Here is an 18,314-nt window from a genome sequence, read left to right on the forward strand (position 1 = left end):
AGAGCCATTCCTGGCACAAAGTAACAGAGCAGACGCGATCGAGCCACAGTATTGACCGTCTAGGCATGGCTGAACTAGAGGCAACACAAGCCGTGTACCTCCTTCCTGGTGGAATGACTGGAACTGATTGGCTGTTAGACCCATATGTCTAATAGATGCATCTTTGGATGGGTTTAGTGGCATCTCTGAACAGTCAAAGCGACTGTGTCTGTGATACGATACGCACAGTTAATGTCTCTCTTCAGGTGTTTGGGGAACTGGGGTGACGCAACACTTTTTTGATGTGTGTATCATGACTTGAAGCTTGTATCCTACGCTCTCTCACTAATGTCATCATAGATTAATGACTACATCTGCAAACGTCTGATTAAAATGTTCTGTAACATAAATCATCTGTGGGTGGTACGCATTTATCAACCTATGGATGATGATGTACCCTTAAATTACTTGTGACACCAGTCTTGACTAAGCAATTTTCCACTATCAGGGATAATTAGATGTTACATTCAATGCTTCAACAATATGTTTTCTGCAAGAAACCTGATGATTTACAGATCTTGGGTATTTTGGATTGTTAGACAAGAAACAGAATCAAATGAGTGAAAATATTTCTATTCAAGTACCAACTACTGGGCATAAAATTGCTAATTTATAGCACTCTCTTCATTTACTACTGGGCATAAACAGCTGACTTGACAACAACTAAATAGGTTTGTAAGTTGCTTTTGTATTTGCAGTTGGGGTGGCAATGAGCAGGAATCATAAAAAGACCGCGATAAATGACATACACTGTTACAATATAAAAATTACTTCAGAATAGGAACAGAAATGGATTCTGTAAGAGTGTCAAGCCAGCTTTTTCATTGCAGAATAAAAGTTGCACACACATGCCATTATTTTAAACATTACTGTCATCTTTACAACCTTGTGAAGTTGAGTATATTTAGAGTAAGCAAAATATCCTACTAGAAGTTATGAGACTTACACTCCCTGACAAAAAATGAAACAAAATTCACTGGTTTGCGATGTTATTTGACTGATTAGAAAATCGAGTCAAATCTGCTAAAAACTTGGCACTATGAGTGCACTTATCAAGATACACATTGTACCCCATCCTGACATGATTTTGTTGGCAAGGCGTCGTACAGCCATTGTATCCTCTTCTGAAGCAAGCTAGCCGACAACTGCTTAAGCTGGTCCTTGGTATCTTTGACACTGGCACCGGACTGGCATTAATTTTGAAGAAAGATTGCTGAAGAGTACTCCAATTATGAGAAAAAGCCTTAAGAATACTGATTCTAAGGTGGCAATGGAAATAAAGGTAAGAAACCGACTGAAAATGGAACATGATTTCTGATATACATTGGTAAAGACCAAACAAAATCTAAAAAGGCTTGTTAGAAATAAGCAATACTATTCACCTCAATGATTTTCATTACTTCTTGGCAAGTATAATGCCTACAAAAACAAGCGCGTTTTTTATTGTTGACTCTTAATGCCCCTAGAATTAACATGACTGTGCCTCTCCAAAACACTGGTAGAGTGGGACCTTTCTCTGTGAGATTGCCATGGTCATCCAATGTAGTGTAGAACTTAATGTGATGCAATTCATAAGCAGTCCACGTTCCCTGCTGACAGCACCATTCCCAATGTAGTAATTCATGTTGTGGTGTAAACGCTGGCTTACGCATGGGACAACAAGTCCCTAGTCCAGCTGCATCTAGCCTCCAACCAATGGTGCAGAATGACTCAGAATGTTACAGTGAATCCATTACTTGTTCTTGGATGGCATGCAAAGATGTAAAAGGTTTACAGTGCGCTTATTGTACAACATAGCAATCATCCCTCATGGTAGTAAGACCTAGTTGACCAGAATTTTGACAACATGTAATTTTGACAACATTCCCATGCAGTCCAACACTGGGCCACTGTCACACCCTAAAACCCCAAAAATTTGGATGTTGCACAATTTGACCAGTTGGCCTAATAGAGACTCACAATGAGGGCCATTTCAAACTCTATCAAATGCTGATAATTCTGCCTCACATGAATATGCAGCATATCCATGTCACTCACAGTAATCACTCAACTTCTGACACTGTTTGTGCTCCTTATATACCCTAACAGGCCTGACAACAATACTAATATGCTCTGCTGGCAATTCTACCTGGCACAAAGAATTGCAGCTCCAATCGTTTACATACACAATGGTGATGTGTGCACATAAAAAGTTACACTGACATTTGATCATGTCTTCTGGGTGGTACACTTTTTTTGTTGGGCAGTTTACATGATCTTCTTCAGGAGTTACAGGAATGCTGGGAAACACTCTCCTAGGTCTAACATGAGGACACTTTGGTTGCTGCCATTTCCTACAAATTTCTGACATATGGGTAGGTACCTAGCCAATGAACCTTCTTCTGATTACATCAAGGGTCTTCACAGATCCCCGATGGCCTCATATCACAAAGTCATGAAAATATTTCAATATGTCTGGCTTAAATGAGCTGAAATGATGAGCAAGCATTCCCATGCCATAGGGCTGTAATTCCTTTAATACAGTGTTCCATTTATTAAATTGAACTCTTCTTTGCTTCTTCCTTCTCCAGGGCTACAATGGTGTTTAGCAATTCTGGATCTTCCCATCATAGCTTTAATGTTTATTAGTGTAGTGGTGATCTCCCTTTTCTGTTCCAGTCGCGTATTGTTTGCAGGAAGAACGACTACCGGAAAGCCTTTGTGCACGCTCGAATCTCTCTAATCTTACATTCGTGATCTCCTCAGGATGTATAAGTAGGGGGAAGCAATATATTTGATACCTCATCCAGAAACGCGCCCTCTTGAAACCTGGACAGCAAGGTACACCATGATGCAGAGCACCTCTCTTGCAGAGTCTGCCACTTGAGTTTGTTAAACATCTCCATAACTCTATCATCCGTACCAAATAACGCTGTGACGAAACGCGCCACTATTCTTTGGATCTTCTCTATCTCCTCTGTCAACCCAACCTGGTATGGACCCCACACTGATGAGCAATACTCAAGTATAGGTCAAACGAGTGTTTTGTAAGCCACCTCCTTTGCTGATGGACTACATTTTCTAAGGACTCTCCCAATGAATCCCAACCTGGCACCCACCTTACCAACAATTAATTTTATATGATCATTCCACTTCAAATCGTTCCGTATGCATACTCCCAGATATTTTATAGAAGTAACTGCTACCAGTGTTTGTTCCGCTATCATATAATAATACAATAAAGGATCCTTCTTTCTATGTATTCGCAATACATTCCATTTGTCTATGTTAAAGGTCAGTTGCCACTCCCTGCACCATGTGCCAGATCTTCCTGAATTTCACTGCAATTTTTTATAATGTTGCAACTTCTCTGTATACTACAGCATCATCCGCGAAAAGCCGCATGGAATTTCCGACACTATCTACTAGGTCATTTATATACATTGTGAAAAGCAATGGTCCGCTAACACTCCCCTGTGGCACACCAGAGGTTACTTTAACGTCAGTAGGTGTCTCTCCATTGAGAACAACATGCTGTGTTCTGTTTGCTAAAAACTTTTATTTAAAAATTTATTTAAAAAAGTGGATAAAGTGTCACTAAAAGCTCTCCTAAGAGACAATCTCCATTCCTTCCGAACTGACTATGTAAATGTAGATGAGATGTGGCTCAAAGTCAAAGATATAGTAGCAACAGCAATTGAAAGATTCATACCTCATTAATTGGTGAGAGATGGAGCTGATCCCCCATGGTACACAAAACAGGTCAGAACGCTGTTGCAGAGGCAACGGAAAAAGCATGCGAAGTTCAGAAGAACGTTAAATCCCGAAGATTGGCTAAAATTTACAGACGTGCGAAATTTGGCAAGGACTTCAATGCGAGATGCCTTTAATAGCTTCCACAACAAAACATTGTCTCAAAATTTGGTAGAAAATCCAAAGAAATTCTGGTCGTATGTAAATTACACAAGCGGCAAGATGCAGTCAATACCTTCACTGCGGAGTGCTGACGGTACTGTTACCGACGACTGTGCTGCTAAAGCAGAGTTGAACGCAGTTTTCCGAAATTTCTTCACCAGAGAAGACGAATAGAATACTCCAGAATTAGAAACATGAACAGCTGCTAGCACGAGTTTCTTAGAAGAGATAACTTAGGGGTTGTGAAGCAACTCAAATTGCTTGATATGGGCAAGTCTTCAGGTCCAGATTGTATACCGATTAGGTTCCTTTTAAATTACGCTGATACAATAGCTCCCTACTTAGCAATCATATACAACCACTTGCTCACCAATAGATTTGTACCTACAGATTGGAAAACTGTGCAGGTTGCACCAGTGTTCAAAAAGGGTAGTAGGAGTAATCCATCGAACTACAGACCTATATCACTGACGTCTGTTTGCAGTAGGGTTTTGGAGCATATACTGTATTCAAACATTATGAATCACCTCGAAGGGATCAGCATGGTTTCAGAAAACATCGTTCTTGTGCAACGGAGCTAGTTCTTTATTCGCACGAAGTAATGGCCGCTATTGAAAGAGTATCTCAAGTTGATTCCGTATTTCTAGATTTCTGGAAAGCTTTTGACACCGTTCCTCACAAGCGACTTCTAATCAAGCTGCAGGCAATGGGGTATCGTCTCAGTTGTGTGACTGGATTCATGATTTCCTGTCAGGAAAGTCGCAGTTTGTAGTAATAGACGGCAAATCATCAAGTAAAACTAAAGTGATATCAGGTGTTCCCCAGGGAAGCGTCCTGGGACCTCTGCTGTTCCTGATCTATATAAATGACCTGGGTGACCATCTGAGCAGTTCTCTTAGGTTGTTTACAGTCTAGTAAGGTAATCTGAAGACCAGTATCAGTTGCAAAACGATTTAGAAAAGATTGCTGTATGGTGTGGCAGGTGGCAGTTGACGCAAAATAACGAGAAGTGTGAGGTGATACACATGAGTTCCAAAAGAAATCCGTTGGAATTTGATTACTCGATAAATAGTACAATTCTCAAGGCTGTCAATTCAACTAAGTACCTGGGTGTAAAAATTACAAACAACTTCAGTTGGAAAGACCACATAGATAATATTGTGGGGAAGGTGAGCCAAAGGTTGCATTTCATTGGCAGGACACTTAGAAGATGCAACATGTCTACTATAGAGACAGCTTACACTACACTCGTTCATCCTGTTAGAATATTGCTGCACAGTGTGGGATCCTTACCACGTGGGATTGACGAGGACATCAAAAGGGTGCAAAAAATGGCAGCTGGTTTTGTATTATCACGTAAAAGGGGAAAGAGTGTGGCAGATATGATACGCAAGTTGGGACGGAAGTCATTAAAGCAAAGACTTTTTCATTGCGGCGAGATCTATTTACAAAATTTCAGTCACCAACTTTCTCTTCTGAATGCAAAAATATTTTGTTGAGCCCAAACTACATAGGTAGGTATGATCATGAAAATAAAATAAGAGAAATCAGAGCTCGAACTGAAAGGTTTAGGTGTTCATTTTTCCCGTGCACTGTTCGGGAGTGGAATGGTAGAGAGATAGTATGAGTGTCGTTCGATGAACCCTCTGCCAAGCACTTAAATGTGAATTGCAGAGTAATCATGTAGATGTAGATGTAGATGAATTCTTCAATCCAGCCACACAGATGGTCTGATATTCCATAAGCTCTTACTTTGTTTATCAGGAGACAGTCCGGAACTGTATTGAACGCCTTCCAGAAGTCTAGGAAAATAGCATCTACCTGGGAGCTTCTATCTAATACTTTCTGGCTCTCATGAACAAATAAAGTGAGTTGGGTCTCACACAATCACTGTTTCCAGAATCCATGTTGATTTCTACAGAGCAGATTCTGGGTTTCCACAAATGACATGATATGTGAGAAAAAAACATATTCTAAAATTCTACAACAGATTTATGTTAGAAATATAGGCTTATAGTTTTGTGCATCTGCTCGATGACCCTTCTTGAAAACTGGGACTACCTGTGCTCTTTTCCAATCATTTGGAACCTTCTGTTCCTCTAAAAGCTTGCAGTACATGGCTGTTAGAAGATGGGCAAGTTCTTTCGCGTACTCTGTTAAGAATCAAATTGGAATCCCATCAGGTCCAGTGGACTTTCCTCTGTTGAGTGATTTCAGTTGCTTTTCTATTCCTTGGACACTTATTTCAATGTCAGGAATTTTTTCGTTTGTGCGAGGATTTAGAGAAGGAACTGCACTGTGGTCTTCCTCTCTGAAACAGCTTTGGAAAAAGGTGTTTAGTATTTCAGCTTTACGCGTGTCATCCTCTGTTTCAATGCCATCATCATCCCGGAGTGTTTGGATATGCTGTTTCAAGCCACTTACTGATTTAACGTAAGACCAGAACTTCCTAGGGTTTTCTGTCAAGTCGGTACATAGAATTTTACTTTCGAATTCACTGAATGCTTCACGCATAGCCCTCCTTACACTACTTTGATATCGTTTAGCTTCTGTTTGTCTGACAAGTTTTGGCTGTGTTTACATTTGCAGCGAAGCTCTCTTTGCTTTCGCAGTAGTTTCCTAGCTTTGTTGTTGAACCACGGTGGGTTTTTCCCGTCCCTCACAGTTTTACTCGGCACGTACCTGTCTAAAGCGCATTTTACAATTGCCTTAAACTTTTTCCATAAACACTCAACATTGTTAGTGCCGGAACAGAAATTTTCGTTTTGATCTGTTAGGTAGTCTGAAATCTGCCTTCTAGTACTCTTGCTAAACAGATAAACCTTCCTCCCTTTTTTTATATTCCTATTTACTTCCATATTCAGGGATGCTGCAATGGCCTTATGATCACCGATTCTTTGTTGTGTGCTTATGTAGTCGAAAAGTTTGGGTTTGTTTGTTATCAGTAGGTCCAAGATGTTATCTCCACGAGTCGGTTCTCTGTTTAATTGCTCAAGGTAATTTTCGGATAGTGCAATATAATGTCACTCGATGCTCTGTCCACACCACCCATCCTAAACATCTAACTGTCCCACTCTATATCTGGTAAATTGAAATCTCCACACAAGACTATAATATGCTGAGGAAACTTATGTGAAATGTATTCCAGATTTTCTCTCAGTTGTTCTGCCACTAATGCTGCTGAGTCGGGAGGTCGATAAAAGGAGCCAATTATTAACCTAGCTCAGTTGTTGAGTATAACCTCCACCCATATTAATTCACAGGAACTATCCACTTCTATTTCACTACAGGATAAACTACTACTAACAGCAACAAACACGCCACCACCAGTTGCATGCAATCTATCCTTTCTATACACTGTCTGTGTCTTTGTAAAAATTTTGGCAGAATTTACCTCTGGCTTCAGCCAGCTTTCTATGCCTATAATGATTTCAGGTTTGGTGCTTTCTATCAGCACTTGAATTCCGGTACTTTACCAACAGAGCTTGAATAGTTTACTATTACTATACTGATTGCTTCTTGGTCTCCACATGCCCTGACTTTTCCCCACACCCTTTGAGGCTGTTGCCCTTTCTGTACTTGCTCGAGGCCATCTAACCTAAAAAACCGCCCAGTCCACGCCACACAACTCCTGCTACCCCTGTAGCCGCATGCTGTGTGTAGTGGACTCCTGACCTATCCATCAGAACCCGAAACCCCACCACCCTATGGTGCAAGTCGAGGAATCTGCAGCCCACACAGTCACAGAACCATCTCAGCCTCCGATTGAGACCCTCCACTCAGCTCTGAACCAAACGTCTGCTGTCAGTCCTGTCGACAATGGTGCAGATGGTGAGCTCTGCTTTCATCCCGCTAGCGAGACTGGCATTCTTCACCAAATCAGATAGCTGCCGGAAGCCAGAGAGGATTTCCTCCGATCCATAGCGACACACATCACTGGTGCCGACATGAGCGACCACCTGCAGATGGGTGCACCCTGTACCCTTCATGGCATCCGGAAGGACCCTTTCCACATCTGGAATGACTCCTCTTGGTATGCAAACGGAGTGCACATTGGTTTTCTTCCCCTCCCTTGCAGCCATATCCCTAAGGGGCCCCATTAATCACCTGACATTTCAGCTCCCAACTACCAGTAAGCCCACCCTCTGCGACCACCTAAATCTTGCAGACTGAGGGGCAACCTCTGGAACAGGACAAGCAGCCATGTCTGACTGCAGATCAGTATTAGCCGGAGACAGAGCCTGAAACCGGTACATGAGACAAACTGGAGAAGCCTTCCGTTCAGCCCTCCGGAATGTCTTTCGCCCCCTGCCACACCTCGATATGACCTCCCACTCCACCACGGCTGAGGGATCAGCCTCAATGTGGGCAATATCACGAGCAGCCACAGCTGTAGTCCGATCATGGGATGCGTGGGACGAGCTGGCCGTCCCCGACAAACCCCCATCCGGACCCCCACAGTGACGCCCATTGGCAACAGCCTCAAGCTGTGTGACCGAAGCCAACACTGCCTGAAGCTGGGAGTGTAGGGATGCCAACTCAGCCAACATCTGAACACAGCAGTCGCATTATGTGAAAGTAAGCCAGCATCACTGTGTTTGCATCCATTTTTGTATACAACTGTGTGGTCATATTCCTGAAGCTTCAGGTCATATATTGCTAGTTGTACAAATGGGTCCTTCAGGATTGTCATCTAACATTAAGAATTGTGGCCAGTTGTCCACATGGATCCTTCAGGATTGTCACCCAACAATAAGACTGATGGTCAGTTACAACAGTGAATGGACTGCTATATAAATAGGGACAGAACTTACTGAATACCCAGACAACTGCAAGGCACTCTTCCTCAGAATTTATGAGTACTCTGGACGTGTAAGCAATCAGTCTTTCAGGACCTTTTTGAATTTTTACTAAAATTGCACAAGCCTGTAACCACTAGCATCAGTGTGTAGTTTCATTTCGGCACTGTCATCAGCAACTGCCAGGAATTGTGAAGCTGTCGGCACCTTCTTAAAAATATTAAATATCGTTCTTGCTCCTCATACTAAAAAAATATGGCAGCTCCCAGCACCAGTTCTTGTAGTGGCTGTGTCTTCCAACTAAAATCCTTTCTTAAGTGTGTACCTTAGAAGCAGCCCCTCACATCAAAAATGTGCTGCAATGATAGAACATCTGTTATGGCTCATTCTTTTTTTGGATCATGACAAAATCCTCTTTTGTTAAATAGTTGTCCCAAGAGTTTTGTTTCTTGGGTGATGAACAAGCTGTTTCCCTGATTCAGGAAAAGACTCACAGCCCAATTTTCATGTGGCTAGATGTTCTTTGAATGTCTTCATCAAAATAATGATGTCATAGAGGTAAAAAAGAGACATAGTGTATTTAAGATGAAGCAGACTCTTGTATTCGATTATGGCTGGAGTGTTGCAGACCAAATTACTTAAATTTGAACTCATAGAGACCATCAGTATTGTGAAGTCAGCCTCAGCCTCATAAGTTCAATCTGGAGTATCTATCTTCATATCCAAGGCGGAGAAAGATTTCATACACTTCTGACAGTCCAAAGTGTCATCAGTTCATGAGAATGGGATAATAACCTTTTTACATGATACTGTTCAGCAGCTGGTAATTGCCATCCTTCTTATTCACAACAAACACAGAAGAGGAACAAGGACTTTCACATTCGTGAATGATGTCACCTGGCAACATTTTCTCCACTTCCTTCTGAATTACTCATTGTCCAGCTGGAAACACCATTATGAGTAATGACTGTTGGTGGACGTAATCCATAATGTCAATATGGTGTTTCACATTCAGTCCTTGAATCTGCCTTGGATCTATTCCAAAAATGAATGCACCCAAAAATTGTCACAGAATGGTCACCTTCACGGGCAGGAAACTGAATACAAACAGGCTATTCCTCGAATAGCTCACATTCTCTAGGTTAGTTAAGTAGTTAATTTCATACTCAATGCATCTTTTGGATGGTAAATTGTCATGACATGGAACAAGTCATTTTATATTCACACTGCAAATTATTTCGTAAATATGCCTTCAAGCTTACCATTTACAAGTTTATTACTATTATTATTATTATTATTATTATTATTACTAAATATATTGATGTGAGTTAGCAATTCCTACCCACCATCTTTTACACCACATAATAATAGAAATTCTTCTACGGAATATGAGGACTTGTCAAGAAGAAACATTTTCTGATTGTTTCCAAATTGTATTGTCACTGTGTAAGTGATCAAATTTTTTGTTGCAGCCTTGTGCACCCCTTATTGTGTTAAAGACAGACTTAATGTGGTGTAAAGAATGTCAGTTTTTCTTCTGGTATTGTAATTATGTACATTTTGTTCCTTTTAAACTGCAGTGGCTTATTTACAACAACCTTCATGAGGGAGTAAATATACCGTGAAGCAGTAGTCAAAATGATTAACTCCTTAAATATATGTCTAAAAGGTGATTGTGGGAGAGCATCATATATTATTATTCTTACAACAAATAACAAATTTTCAGAATAGTACACCATATGACATTGCTGAATGAAAAAATGCAAAATATATGAACTTACGGATTTGCCTCTCCCCAAGGTGTGCAATGATTCTAAATGCAGATTTGGCTGACCTAAGTTGTTTTAGTAGTTAAAAATCTGCTGCTGCCAGTTTAAATTCTCATCAAACACAACGATGAAACATTGTGGATTAAAAAGATATCGAAGGAATTTTTGTTGGCTATGAAACATGGAATATGAACTTATAATCACATTTTGATCAGATATGATAATTAAGTCATGTGATTCCATTAGGCATATCTTCAGAAGAAAGGTATATCTGTTAGAGTATCTATAGATACACTTAATTAAGAATTTCAAAATCCAACTACTAGGGTTACATGCGCAAGTAATACTGAAGCTCATTGCAGCAAGGAAGACAGTTTCAAGAACAACACACAGTCTCTTACAGTAAGTGCTATGCTGATTAACAAACAACAACAAAAATGCTTTCACTCACAAGGGGAGTATATCCATCTTCATCCTGACTAAGGGCATCAACTTCTGTTTCCAACAGAAGAGACGAATTCTCCTCTCTCCAGTGCAACATTGCACAAACAAGCCTATAACAAAATTTGAACAAGTAAATGTTTATTTTTTCTATTTAAGTTTTAGATTCAGCAAAATGCCAAGTTACATCAAATGTATACACTTTATCTTAAACAGATTTTTCTACTTCTGTGAAACAAAATTGCATTCTTAGTCAAACATAACTGCATACTTAACAAACAATTCCATCACTTTCAAAAGTATACAAATTCATTATGTCCACACTCATTTATCCCATTTCCTCTGTATTAAAACTATGCAGTTCCCAAATGAAGTGCTATGGTGACACTGAAATGAAATGAAATGAGCATAAGGCAAGGAGGCCCCTAATCGTGGAAATTCAGCCGCCCAGCGCAAGTCTTATTTCATTCGACGCCACATTCGGTGATTGTGTGCCGGTAATGAGGATGAAATTATGATGAGGACAACACAAACCCACTCCCCGAGCGGAGAAAATCTCCAACCCGGCCGGGAATCAAACCGGGCCCATCTGCATGGGAGATGAGCATGTTACCTCCCAACTAAGCAGGCGGACATGGTGATATTTGAAAAAGCTGAGAAAAGTGACTAAATATTTGAAGAAGGCGATTAAAAGGTGGTAAAGCCATATGAAAAAAAGTGATAAAAATCTGACAAGTCCATACATATTACAAAAATGAATGTACATATATTTGTATGTATGTATGTTGTTGTTGTGGTCTTCAGTCCTGAGACGGTTTGATGCAGCTCACCGTGCTACTCTATCCTGTGCAAGCCTCTTCCTCTCCCAGTACCTACTGCTTAGTGTATTCATCTCTTGGTCTCCCTCTATGATTTTTACCCTCCACGCTGCCCTCCAATACTAAATTGGTGATCCCTTGATGCCTCAGAACATGTCCTACCAACCGATCCCTTCTTCTGGTCAAGTTGTGCCGCAAACTTCTCTTCTCCCCAATCCTATTCAATACTTCCCCATTAATTATGTGATCTACCTATCTAATCTTCAGCATTCTTCTGTAGCACCACATTTCAAAAGCTTCTAATCTCTTCTTGTCCAAACTATTTATCGTCCATGTTTCACTTCCATACATGGCTACACTCCATACAAATACTTTCAGAAATGTCTTCCTGACACTTAAATCTATACTCGATGTTAACAAATTTCTTTTCTTCATGAACGCTTTCCTTGCCATTGCCAGTCTACATTTTATATCCTCTCCACTTCGACCGTCATCACTTATTTTGCTCCCCAAATAGCAAAACTCTTTTACTACTTTAAGTGTCTCATTTCCTAATCTAATTCCCTCCGCATCATCCAACTTAATTCGACTACAATCCATTATCCTCGTTTTGCTTTTGTTGATGTTCATCTTATATACTCCTTTCAAGACACTATCCATTCCGTTCAACTGCTCTTCCAAGTCCTTTGCTGTCTCTGACAGAATTATAATGTCATCGGCAAACCTCAAAGTTTTTATTTCTTCTCCATGGATTTTAATACCTACTCCGAACTTTTCTTTTGTTTTCTTTATTGCTTGCTCAATGTACTGATTGAATAACATCGGGGACAGGCTACAACCCTGTCTCACTCCCTTCCCAACCACTGCTTCCCTTTCATGCCCCTCGACTCTTATAACTCCCATCTGGTTTCTGTACAAATTGTAAATAGCCTTTCGCTCCCTGTATTTTACCCCTGCCACCTTTAGAATTTGAAAGAGAATATTCCAATCAACATTGTCATAAGCTTTCTCTAAGTCTACAAATGCTAGAAACGTAGGTTTGCCTTTCCTTAATCTTTCTTCTAAGATAAGTCGTAAGGTCAGTATTGCCTCACGTGTTCCAACATTTCTACGGAAGCCAAACTGATCTTCTTCTAGGTCAGCTTCTACTAGTTTTTCCATTCGTCTGTAAAGAATTCGTGTTAGTATTTTGCAGCTGTGGATTATTAAACTGATAGTTCGGTAATTTTCACATCTGTCAACACCTGCTTTCTTTGGGATTGGAATTATTATATTCTTCTTGAAGTCTGAGGGTATTTCGCCTGTCTCATACATCTTGCTCACCAGATGGTAGAGTTTTGTCAGGACTGGCTCTCCCAAGGCCGTCAGTAGTTCCAATGGAATGTTGTCTACTCCGGGGGCCTTGTTTCGACTCAGGTCTTTCAGTGCTCTGTCAAACTCTTCAAGCAGAATCGTATCTCCCATTTCATCTTCATCTACATCCTCTTCCATTTCTATAATATTTTCCTCAAGTACATCGCCCTTGTATAGACCCTCTATATACTATTTTCATCTTTCTGCTTTCCCTTCTTTGCTTAGAACTGGGTTTCCATCTGAGCTCTTGATGTTCATACAAGTGGTTCTCTAATCTCCAAATGTCTCTTTAATTTTCCTGTAGGCAGTATCTATCTTACCCCTAGGGAGATAAGCCTCTACATCATTACATTTGTCCTCTAGCCATCCCTGCTTAGCCATTTTGCACTTCCTGTCAATCTCACTTTTGAAACATTTGTATTCCTTTTTGTCTGCTTCGTTTACTGTATTTTTATATTTTCTCCTTTCATCAATTAAATTCAATATTTCTTCTGTTACCCAAGGATTTCTACTAGCCCTCGTCTTTTTACCTTCTTGATCCTCTGCTGCCTTCACTATTTCATCCCTCAAAGCTACCCATTCTTCTTCTACTGTATTTCTTTCCCCCATTCCTGTCAATTGCTCCCTTATGCTCTCCCTGAAACTCATTACAACCACAGGTTCTTTTAGTTTATCCATGTATGTATGTATATGTATATTCCACACTCCTGCTAAATTACTGGTCTTACTTCAACCAAACCTAGTACATACGTCACTTATGGTCTGGAAATCATCACTGTGGGAATGTGTACCACCTTCTATTGAAGAAGTAAGGTTGGGGATTGAAAAAACAGTGTAGTCCAAAACGCATGAATAGCCGACCTTAGTCATCTAGTATTTGCAAATGACAGCACTTAATGACTCAGAACAGACTTTACACATTCAAACCTTATGAAACTTTTTGTCTCTGACAACTTCCACAGAATGATGAAGTGAAAATGGTTTATCATTACCATATGCCAAACAACTGTCACATGAAGTATGAAGTTTAACATTATTACTTGTTTACTACTAATTCTGTTTGCAACACATTTTGCAGACAGGATACACATATTGTGTTGCTGAATGCACGTATAAAAACAGATCATTGGATGATGCATAGTTCAGGAGAAATGATACAAACACAGAGATTTGTGAAAAAGACTGCCACATCAAACATGAAATTTTTAATTTATTAGTAACTATATTCATAGCACATTTCATAGACAGTAACCAAATATGCCACTGGATGTAGTATATGCAAAATTATATCATTTTGCAGTGTACTGTTCAGGAGATTCGATATCATAAATATAAAGCTGCGTGAAAATGAAGCTACATGGCAAAATTCGCTACAGATGCATGTGAAGTATATGTACAAATATGTTTACAATATATTAAATCTATGTGAAATATACAGGGTGTTCCAGAAAAACACCAACAAGCTTTAGGGACGCGTTCCTTGGACCAAAACAAGAAAAAAAGTCTAGTAAACATGGGCTCTAAAATGCAACCTTAAAAGCTATGAGCACTTTTTCATCTTCACTAGTGTGAACCAAATCTCTTTTACTGAAGAAGTACTCAGCTGTTGAGGTATGCACTTCAGAACTCTTTTTTTACTAGCTTCTTTTTTTGTGTAAGGAACCTGTCCCTACAGGTTGTCGTCTTTTTGGGACAGCCCGTTTTTGACATATGTATGCAGGCAAAGCCAAGGGTAAAAAGCTCTAACCCCCAAGAACAATTTTTTTCCCAATTTTTTTACAATCTTAAAAGATAAACTGTGGGGGTAAGAACCACCAGTGTCCTACTGCAGTGAGTGTGATAGCATGGAGACAGAAGTGGGAAGCAGCAGCTGGACAGACAGTGAGGGGGGAGGAGGAGACAGGCACAGACAGATGGAAGGGAGAGATGGACAGAGAGAGGGGGAGGAAGAGATAGGCAGAGAGAGGCAGATGGGAGGAAGAGATGAATAGAGAGAGGGGGAAGAGAAGATGAACAGAGAGAGAGGGAGGGGAAAGACAAAGTGGGGGAGGAGGAGATAGGTAGAGAGAACATGAAGGATGAGATAGATAGAGAGGGGGGGGGGGGGAGGAGGAGATGGACTAACAGTAGACTGGAATCAATACATAGCGGGGCAGCACTAGGTACTCAGCTAGTTATTTAAATCAACAGAAATGGCACAAATTAGTTGTTTTCATTTTTGATAACCACCTTCCAAAAGACTAGTTAAGACTGTAATAAATTTCTCTATTACAACCTTGGATGGTGTATGGCCATTTCTTCCTTAATACAAATTTATTAATATGTGTAGGTACATTGGTAGTTAAGTATTGGTAATTGAAACTCACAAACAAAACCTACTTCACATTTTTACACCTGATATTCTACACTTCAATACTGGAAAAGATCAACATAATATTTTTGGATTACTATTTCTTAGGAATCTTGGCAAAAAATGAAGTAATCATGTTAAATTTTCTTTTCTCAAGATTTTTCTGGATGGCTCCCACTGCCTTTCCTTCACTCTTTCTTCTACTTTCATGATTTGTGCCCTCTCAGACATACTATGTACTTATTTTTTTTGCTTTTAAATCATTATTTTGCGTTAATTCTTCAATTTATCTGAAGATTGAAAGAGAAGTTCTTCTTGTGCCTCCTTCGATAGTTGATGTTCTTTTCTCTATTCTTTCAGAGAACCGTTTTCACAGTCTGTTGATTTTCTGATGTTATTCATCTTGTTATTCTACTCTTTGAGAAGCTTGTGGTTTTGTCCCTCTTTTGTTCTAATTCATGTTTCTTTTCCTTTCACATTCTTCCTTATAAGCTCTATAATTTGCATGTGCTTACTGTCTATACCTAATGAGCAAAGAAAGAAAATGGGGTGTTATCCCAAAGCATCCCTGACATTCAAAATATTGTTCAAAAATCTTTCAGTCATTGCTGCTTTGTCTTCTCGTAATCTGTGCTTCGCAATAATACACCTCCTTTCTATGTCCACAGTCCATGGAACAATGTAAGACAAGCCTTAACAAGTTTTGAAACTTTTGGATATTTAAACTCTGTGGATGATGAGTCTCTTTTTGAGATGTGCTCTGCCAATGCTTGTCAGTACCTTTGTTATTTAAAGCTGTGTCATCATATTCAAGCTGTAGAACCCTCCACTAGTCTAATATATAATCTTGCTGGACATCAAATGGCACTATTTTGCAACCTTTAACATTGTACTGCAGCTTCTGCTCTTTATTCTTTCTTTGGAACCTAAAACCTAAGTCTTTTTAATCGTGCACTTCATAAGCAAGTCTATTCCATCACATTTTTGCGAGCTCTTATATAATGTTTTTCTGCATTGTTTAGAAACCACAACTTGTCACATTCTTCCAGCATACTAAGCTCTTTGGTGACTTGCTCACAAACAACTAGTTGTTTGAGAGGAAGAAGATCATCCAATGTGAAGTGTTCATTATGAAGAAATTCAGAAATACTTTCAATTTTTCTCAAAGGAGAAACGTTTTAGACATGAACCAAAAAGATTTCAAGAATGTTTTCTATTTCTGTAAGCAATTTGTGAATCAAATTGTGTAGCATTGAAAATGCTGCATGAACTTTCAGAATAGTTCTGTAGATTAAGTCATCTAATGAAGTTCTGCTTTTACTGAAGGTTTTCTTAAAGGATTCACAACATCACTGTAGGGTTTGGATTGAACAGTAGTGTAATTCTGTTTTTAGATATATTGGTTAAGAAAATAATATGCTATAGCATCCCACTGTTCCAAAATCCTGTTGGCTGAAGATCCTAAACTAAGCCACCTTGTGGGTGTATGCTTCAAAAACATGTTAAGTGGAATGTTATACTTAGACAGAACTTCTTCAAATTCTTGTCAATGGACAGGCCAACCATGAAAAGAATTGTAAATATTGATCAAACATTCGGATACTTCTTCATCTAAACACTCCAATGCTTTTACATAGGCATTATGCAATATATGAATGTTGCATGTTCTCATATTTTTAAGTTGTCTGCCTTGGATTTCCTGGACATCATTGTCTAAGACCCTAAACACTTTTTTAATGATGTTTTAAGTCCATGTGACCCCACCAGAAGGCATTTACTTAGGTACAAGTTTGCTTCAGAATGTTCTTCACATTATTTCTGATGTAACATTTCACCATCTGCTTCTTCGATAAAGATAGTTCGTAAGTGACCTTGTTGTTATGCAGCACTTACTCTTTGTCATGGCTGTTTGAAATTCTTTTTTACCTTTAACACTGGTAGTTCCATCAAAACTCAATGGGTAATATGATGAACATGCTTCTTCTAACATATGTTCCCAGAAATATGATACCAGTCCACCAGTTAGTACATGTCTCATTTTCTTAAACAAAAATGAGTATGTTCAGGAGCTGTATGAGGAATCATACAACATTTTACAAACATCATTTCATGAATCTATGAAGTAATTCATTTTCCAAACCAGTTCAGCAGTGGAGGAACTCTCCTTGGTACTTAACAGGTGTATTATTGGCACATGTACTGAACTCAAAGGTTCTGTCTGAACTGAAAGTTCTACATGTAACTGACGTGGTCCACATTTAATTTCAAACTTACTCTTATGATGTTTTGTTAACAGTTTGGGGTTAAAAACTGCCTTAAAACCTTTTTCCTCAAAAGTAAAGGTACAAGAACACACGCTGCAAAATAGTCCACTTTCACTAACATTCTTCCCCACTGCAGAGACTTTATTTTCCAGACTATCTGTCTTTTCAAGCCAGTCACTTTGGAATTTATTATTCTCAATTTCAAAAGTTTATTTTCAAAATTGAATAGAGTATCACATTAGCAATATTGTTACTACAGCAAAATTAGAATGTGGAACAAAAATAGAGCAACTGGTAATACAGTAATATTTGACACTAACAACAAACAATGGAAAGTCCAGGTCGGAATACCAACAACATCAGACAAGTTGCATTCCAGTCCAAGCTGCTGGAGATGGAGGCCAAGTGTGAGAGAGGTGCGCTTGATCTGTGTGTGTTTGTTCTTTTCTGAAGATGCTTTTGGCCCAAAACTAAATGTGTGATAGTCTTTCCATTGCACTTGTCTGTAACTCATCATGTCACATTTATAGTGAGTAGCAATCTATCCTTTTCCTAATATTTTTGACAACAATAACAGTTGCATGCAA

The 18,314-nt window shown here is 39.4% G+C and overlaps 1 protein-coding gene across 3 annotated transcripts in view; it reads right to left on the reverse strand.

Annotated features, from left to right (window-relative positions):
* LOC126356325 (calmodulin-binding transcription activator 1) overlaps positions 1–18,314 on the reverse strand; it is a 1,852,577-nt gene that overhangs the window by 219,373 nt on the left and 1,614,890 nt on the right. For all 3 annotated transcript variants that reach the window (XM_050007298.1, XM_050007299.1, XM_050007300.1), the window contains exon 17: positions 10,953–11,055. In XM_050007298.1, the coding sequence (XP_049863255.1) occupies positions 10,953–11,055 (103 nt within the window). The remainder of the gene's footprint in view (positions 1–10,952; positions 11,056–18,314) is intronic.

This window comes from Schistocerca gregaria, chromosome 3 (assembly GCF_023897955.1).
Source record: "Schistocerca gregaria isolate iqSchGreg1 chromosome 3, iqSchGreg1.2, whole genome shotgun sequence".
In the NCBI taxonomy this organism is placed as follows: Eukaryota; Metazoa; Arthropoda; class Insecta; order Orthoptera; family Acrididae; genus Schistocerca; species Schistocerca gregaria.